The 8,239-nt window shown below is 27.9% G+C and overlaps 1 protein-coding gene across 1 annotated transcript in view; it reads right to left on the bottom strand.

Moving 5' to 3' along the window:
- Positions 1-226: 226 nt before the first annotated feature.
- Positions 227-8,239, bottom strand: part of LOC106471143 (thyroid adenoma-associated protein homolog) — a 239,364-nt gene continuing 231,351 nt past the window's right edge. Inside the window, exon 18 of the mRNA XM_022400645.1 lies at positions 227-1,815. Coding sequence (XP_022256353.1) covers positions 1,333-1,815 — 483 coding nt within the window. The 3' untranslated portion in view covers positions 227-1,332. The remainder of the gene's footprint in view (positions 1,816-8,239) is intronic.

Raw genomic sequence — 8,239 nt, 5'->3', positions numbered from 1 at the left:
TTTGTGAGACAAATCTCGATTAGTTGCATGATGGTAATGAATTAAACAACTGGTTGAATTTCGGTATTTATACTAGTTTTGACATATTGTTATCTAGTCTGCATACATTTTTACATTATATTAATTCTGAAGTTACAGGTGTTGGATATATAACATGTGTGTGTGTAAATATATACATATGTATATGTGCGTGTGTGTGTATATATGTGACACCTGTGATTTCAGAATTAATATTACAATAAAAAACTAGATAAAAATATGTTAGAATTATGCTATAACTTGTAATAATATCGGCATTTTCACTTTTCTCAAAGTTGAAGTGTAAACTTAGCTGCTTATTATTTTGGTCTAATTAGTTTGAAGTGACAATGAAACACTGTTTATTAACACTCATAACATTTTTTACAATATCTATATAGAGTTTTTCAAGTAAAAAGTTGATATATTCCTTTATTTTAAACCTGAACTTACATAGTTTGTAGAGGTATCAAAATACTATTTCACTCCTTTATTTTTCTTATCTCTGAAATAATTGTTATCCAAACTATAAGTACATAGTTTTAATTGTTTCCATTATATGAAAAAAATTCAATAATTATATAGTTATTTAAAAAATAAATTTTATAAAAAGATGGTAGTAGTTGCTTTATATTTGAGTTAAAAGTTCTATAAATCAGAAAATTGACTGTGAATAATTCTTCTACTCAAGAGAAAGTATCTTAGTAAGTCAATATAATTAGTATTACTCAAGTGCTGATATTCAAAGCCATGTGTCTTTACCTGAAGTTAAATATAGAATAAGTTGCATATAATGTTGAATAAATGAAACTGTTTCATATCAGGATCAACTGAAAAATAAAGATAAGCTTAACTAACTTATGACAGTGGCTAAAATAAAACATTGTGACTCAATCCTTCAAACACAATGACCAAAACAAAACATAATTATCCAGTCACACTACAATAAACAAGGAAACAAAGGTGACTCCTTCAACCACAATCATCATTCCTCATTAGTCACAACATACTTAAAATGTATAGTTCATATTCATAGGTAAAAAAAAACACCTAAAAAACATAAAGATACTTTCAAAAATGATGGAAAACTTATAGTACAATTAATCCTAGCACTGTAACATGCAGTCATATTGATTTATGATAAAAACATGTTTTGATATTATAAATTCTCTTTGTGTCTGATAGTTATACACTACTTTCTAAGCTGTGTTTTGAGCATTATGAAAAATACCTACAAAAATCATCGTGATAGGTTCCTACAAAATGAATAAAATATGTATTATAATATAAAAATTTCTAAAATAAACATTTTGGTTAATGAAGTACAGTTCTTAAGTTTGTCTGTATTTTGTTAAGAAATACATCTGAATATTTTACCAGTTCTAACTGTGATATAATATCATTGATGTGCTCCACATGCTCTGAATGTTGTTTTGTACCACTTCCCCATAAAGCTTCTACAACAACAGCCTTTTGATAAAGAAGTATGAAATTCTTTCTAGTTTGTGAATTTGGCAGAGGATACTGTGTTAGATCACGTACAATATTTGGTACAAGTTCTTTCATTTCTTCAATACACAGGCTGCATATTTCACTTGGAGTAAGTTCTTTAGCTTTGATCTTTGTAATGTTGTAATGCTGTAGATTTAGATGTTCAACACTGATTAGAATATCCGAGATGAGTTGATGCTGATGATCAAAGCAAAATCTCTTCAATTCAAGGTGACACAAATCAGTTAGTGTTATTTCTTCCTGATAAACATTCATCTCTCCTTTTTCAAATGGTTGTTCATCTCCCTACAGGAACAAAACCAGAATTTACTAACTTAAAAGAATTGTAATAAAGGAATACGAGTATATAAAAATAAAGCTCAAAAATGAAGTCAAAGTGTAAAGCAAGTAAATAAATTATTGACCATTCTTAGAATTTTTATTTGTATTCTTATAATATGATAAACAGATTAAGGATGAAATATAATAATTTATATATTCCTCATACAACTCTTGGTCAGTGGGAAGTAGGAAAAAATTAATATTAATTGCAAATGGGTAAATGCACAAACATATTTAACTGCAAACAATTATTGTTATTGACTAAACTTTAACTTTTTACAACCTAACCATTCAAGAAAAAATCATAGGCAAATTAAAGTTCAAATGCAAAAGTTTTCTTTTACAGTCTGCTTTTAAAGTAACTTACTTGAGACAATTTTTACAATCAGTAAAAAATCAGCTCTCTTGTTTGTAAAGTAATATGATAAAAGTTTGCATACAATTGTAAGTTTGACAGGTCATGCATAAAGGAGAGTTTTGAGATACAATATTATTAATCTTCATATATTAAGATGGTGCGCAATGGTATTGACATTTTATTATAGAAGTGTACATTTACAGTAAACTTAATGCAAAAAACAAAATGTAATGCAGGTAAAATAATAAAAAATAAAAATAGGATTAATCTGAAAGAAAATTATAGTAATTTAGAATGAAGAAGATTATGCTGAGAAAACCAATAATATATTTAAAAACGGTATAAATTAATGAAGTTGATCAAAGGTCTGACATTTACAATAAAAACAAAACTGTGCAGCTGAAGTTAATGAAGGTCAACACAGATCAGTTGATTTTCATTCTCAAACAATGCACAGCCTGTGTAATATCTAAAACTTGACAAATTCTGCAAGACCAACAATTTCAAACATTAGCAAAACTGACAATCATTAACTACCTAGTTTTTAAATTATCTTTATGAGCAATAAGTTCACATTAAAGATGCAGTAGTTTGAGTTTTTTAATTCAGCAGATATTTATAAACTACAAGATGCTATTAACCTACACTCGGAACTTATTTTTCAGATATAGTGATGGTCTTTCTAATGTGTTTTCTAATTGTTAGCCTTTGCAGTTAAGGAATCACATTTTCATATTTAATGGAACAACTTATGATTAGATTGATGGGATGTTATTAGTATGAAAGTTAAGTTTGCACCTGCTATGACTAATGTATTTTTAAGATTTTATGAAATACCAAAGCTAAAGGAATGTTTCACAGAATTTAAAACACTTTTTTGATAAATTTTATGTTGATGTCATATTTACTAATTTTCATTCACAGAGTCATGTTGCAAAATTTTGGCAATATCTAGATAATAAACATCCAAAAATAAAATTAATTGTTGAATATGAACAAAAATTCAGTTTGCAATTTTTGGATAGTCTTGTTTATCACTGACAGGGTACTTTTGAAAAAAATGTATACAGAACCAACATATTCAGAACTTTATGTAGTTTTGTTCCAAAGGCATTTAAACCAAATATGTTTAAAACACATGTTAATTGTTATTATAGGATTGTTATAAATTATTCTAATTTGGTTCATGAAATGAACAGCATTTAATTTTTTTTAAATTCAACAACTTTGAGAGTTGTTGTTTTCTTAGTGTAAAGCTATGTAATGAGCTATCTCCCCTCTGGCTATTATGGGAAATCAAACCCTGAATTTTAGTACTGTAAGTCCATTAACTTACCACTACAAGGTTCCAGTTAACCCAAACTCACGGATCCTGTAAACATGAAAATTTGTAGGGATGCACAAGATTTGACCACAACAGTACCGAATACATACCTCAAAATGCCCAACACACAAGGGAAGCACAAGTACTTTGTACCGTAACAAACTAAACAGCATACAGTTTGTACACAGCTGTCCACAATCAATTTCTAACAGGTTTCATCAACGACAATAAATCACAGGAAAATAAAGCCACATGAAAGTACAACAAGATTAACCCTTTCACCTCAGGTAGGTCAAAGTGCTCTTGTCACAACCTTTCACAGAAATTTCAAAATTTAAACTACTTTATTATCAATGCATATGAATAAACTCTCCATCAGAATGTAGATAATAAATCAAATTTTAGTATTATCTAAGTTTTAAGTTCTTAATTTTACAAGGAAATATGGAAAAAAAAATATCAGTCTCCCCAAGTATGAGAACTGTGATGTTTGATATCTACGACTTACCTCTTCTTTAATTTTTTACCACCCCACTGAAAAGTACGAAATTTAATGTAAATTACTCATTATCATGTTTTTATTGCTCAGACAAAGCATAATTTACATAGCCTTCAATCTTATTTAGTTACAGAGCAATAACATAGAAAGTCAGACCACACCTGTCACATCCTCTCTGTCAGAACTTGCTGTTAGTTCTCCCTGACATTTAAGACTATATTATTTATAATCAGTAGAAAGCCAAGGGTTTTCTCTATCAAATGATGTATTACATTATGTTGTTGTCTGTATAGAGAATTTCTATTTTCCTTCCAGTTCAAACTTATTCCCACGGAAAACACATCAACAAGCTTGGCTGAATTTTTAATGACTTTTATCACACAGTTAGAAAGTCAGAAAAACAACAGCAACAAAAAAAAAACAGGTAAGTACTTTCTTTTGTGTATTATTATAAAAGTAACTGAAAACTTTTTAAGTTAAATAAAGTAAAATAAATAATATTAATAATAATTTTTCATGAGGTTTGCTCACGAGTATTTTCTGCATTATGTGATTCGATACCTTAATGTGAGCTGCACGTTCACCACATGATTTGTAATTTATATGGTGAGAATAGTAGATAGACATGGTTCAAAGGGCAAATACAACAATAAAATGTATATGTATAAATAGATGTATGCTGTTATAAGCTTTAAGTTACTTAAGATAAACAATTGTGGTTTTCTGTTACAATTTGCAGTCAATCTAGAAAGAAAATGTGGGAAATTTGAATTATTTCCGGCCTCACATAGAAAAGAACTGATAAAATATAAAGTTTTTCTGGATAAAACAAAAAAACACTTGATACTTATTAAGGAGGTTTTAGGGGGTTATGCAGATGATATCTGAAAATTTTCAGATGGAAAAAAGTGTTTATAATTTTATCATGAAAATCACTTTGCACTTATAAAGGGGTAACAACATGCAGTGTGAACTGTAAATAAAGATTTTCATTAAACATTAACATACTCTTTTCCACTTGCAGAAGGTAAACATGTAGTGTACATTATAAATAAAGTTTTTCATTGAAACTGAAGTACTTTTTTTCCTTTTTTTGAGTTTATTAAATTCTATCTATGGGACCCTTGAAAATTTCATTGGGACTCTTGAAAAAAACAGTTGACAGTCTCGGAGCCTAGTGAGAACCCTGCATTTATCACCAGTAAGTATATTATGATAGTGACTTGAGTAACTAAGAGCTAAAGATAGTTTGATACGTGTTCATCTGAATTCTGGATTAAGTTAACACAATTCAGTAACACCATCCATCTTAAAAGTGTAAGCTTTAAGTATAATTTTTATTTCAATACATCTGCAGTTTAAAGATAAATCTATGGACATTGTTCTTCTTCATTAACTGATTGCCCAGAGGCTTATCTGATGATTAACAATAAGAAAGAACAACATAACAACACTTCAGTATATGCTTTTATATTATTTTGAGTCTTAAAGATATTTTTAAAACTAACAATCAAAATATTATACAAAATATATTAATAAATATGGGAGACAAACCACAGCAAAAATTAGCATTTTAAATAGTTTCAAAGCAGATTTGGCAGTATGAGCAAAAAACAAAACAAAACACATTATAAAATATTATAATGATCTTTCAACAAATAATAATAAGAACACAAAAACCTTTAACATTGTATAGATTGTTATTAAAGAATTGTGGTATTTCAACAATAGCAATCACTACACAAAGACCTTCAACACTGTGTGGATTATTATTAAAGAAAGGTTGTTTTTCAACAAATTGTAATAAGAACACAAAAACCTTTAACATTGTATAGATTATTATTAAAGAATGGTGGTATTTCAACAGTAGCAATCACTACACAAAGACCTTCAACACTGTGTGGATTATTATTAAAGAAAGGTTGTTTTTCAACAAATTGTAATAAGAACACAAAAACCTTTAACATTGTATAGATTGTTATTAAAGAATGGTGGTATTTCAACAATAGCAATCACTACACAAAGACCTTCAACACTGTGTGGATTATTATTAAAGAAAGGTTGTTTTTCAACAAATTGTAATCAGTACACAAAGACCTTCAACACTGTTATATCATGAGGCTTTACAAATGATTCAACTGCCTGCATCTTTATTTTTTGCAATGTTATAAATACAATCACAAAATTTTACAATAGTGGCTTGACATGCTTCATTTAAAGCAGAGAATTGGGTTGATTTTTACTAAATACATATGTGTACATGTTGGTTTGGTCTAAAACCACAATTTTTTACAATATTTTTAAAACCAAAAACATTTAGTTTAAAATATAAGAGGAAAAGTATGATATTTTATCACTGGTTTTGAAATGATTAATTTGTTTAACCCTTTCAAGACGGGTCATGAGTGAAAGGCTATGTCATCTCATTTGTTGACTCCCATTCAAATTTTTATTGAACTGCTATTTCACGAATTTATGTCAATAAGTTTGGTATGAAACTGTAGATTAGAATTCAAGTTTTAGTATTATATATTACCCAATTTCTTAATTTAAAAGAAAATATTAAAAAAACACAGATAAACATTGATTTTTGTGTGTCACGTGGTGTGTTGAATGCCGTACTGGTTCAAATTAGATGTTTGTGAAGTCAAAATACTAAGTCTATAGTTTCATATGAATTAGAAACTCAAATTACAAATATTGACAAGCTACAATATAAAATAAGGTCTTATCTCTTCTATTTGCTAAGATATTGCTCACATAATAAATCAAACATTGTGGCACCCAACTCACCTCCTTCCATTTTTGGAAATGTTCCCTTATAAACACTTACTTCTATATATGACATGAGTAACCAATCAGAAGCTCAGAATGTCCCCCTAGTGGTTTTCTGAGCCATTTTAACGAACGTGATGAAATTTTTATCTTTTGAACCAATATTTCAACGAGGTAAGGTGTGTCTTTAGTCTTCTTGAAATTTCATATTTTTTTTACTAAAATACATCTTAGTTACTAAGCTTGATAAATTATAGTGGAATTCTATGGTATTGATGTAGTAATTTATGATTTTTTAGTTACTGAAATGTATATATAAAACCTAAAAAAAATATTTAGTTTCATATCCTCCATGTACAATTTTTTAAAGGCTTAGCAACCTGTGTCAAGCAACAACCGAGTACAAAGGTCATAACTAGAAGAGATAATTGTTTGCTTTACTTCTTTGGTTACTGTTCTATGTTTTAAGAAAAATAAATTTAAGAACTTATTTCTAAATAGCAATAATCTATATACATATATTATGTATAATAATTGAAATTTGACTGTATTTTACAAAATACTAGTCTACTAAAACAAAGCCAAGACAAGTTATTTTGCAAAGACTAAAGGTCCGTTTTATGTGCACATGAGCTGCATCATTCTAACTTCTATATTGTTAGCCAGGCACGGCTGAAAGGTCAATATAATAAAAATAATAAATATATATAAATATATAATGTTATGAAATTTAAGCTATTTAGTCTAAACATTTATGTTTTCACGTTATAATCTGTGTTCATTCTAGAATGAAAGAGTCATAATTTATATTTATTTCCTAATTTTTTATGCTTGTTGCAAGATTGGTCAAATCTACCAAACTTGTACAGAGATTAATTACTGAAAATAACAGATAAAATATAAAAAATTTTCTTGAGAAATGTTTGATAACTATCTGTACATTATAAAGATTTTGCATGTGAAATTTCAAAATTTTCTGATGTGTAAAAGTAAATTTAATCTTAAAATGAATATTACTTTGCATGATAGATAGGCAACATGCGAAAAGAAAAAAAAAAGACATGAGAAAAACATTGCTTTATAAACCTTAAGACTTAATAAAAAAAGATATTTTGCTTATGAAAGCATTGTAATGTTTACCGATAATCTGCCAAATTTCGTTAACATTCACTTACTACTTTAAAAGTTATTGCATGAAAACTACAACAAGCACAAAATGGTTATGAGGTTGGTCCCAGGGACCAAGCCCATGCCGAAAGAGTTAACCTCAAATTTTAAATAGCTTTTTCTTTCAATACAAGCATCATAATTTGTGTAATCACTAACAACAACTGTATTTTGTATATATATATATATATATATATATATATATATATTATACTATACAACAACTACTATTATTATATTATTATTATTAAGTTAAGTAATTAAA

Source organism: Limulus polyphemus, unplaced genomic scaffold (genome assembly GCF_000517525.1).
Source record: "Limulus polyphemus unplaced genomic scaffold, Limulus_polyphemus-2.1.2 Scaffold110, whole genome shotgun sequence".
In the NCBI taxonomy this organism is placed as follows: Eukaryota; Metazoa; Arthropoda; class Merostomata; order Xiphosura; family Limulidae; genus Limulus; species Limulus polyphemus.
This window is presented reverse-complemented; position numbering and strand designations above follow the sequence as displayed.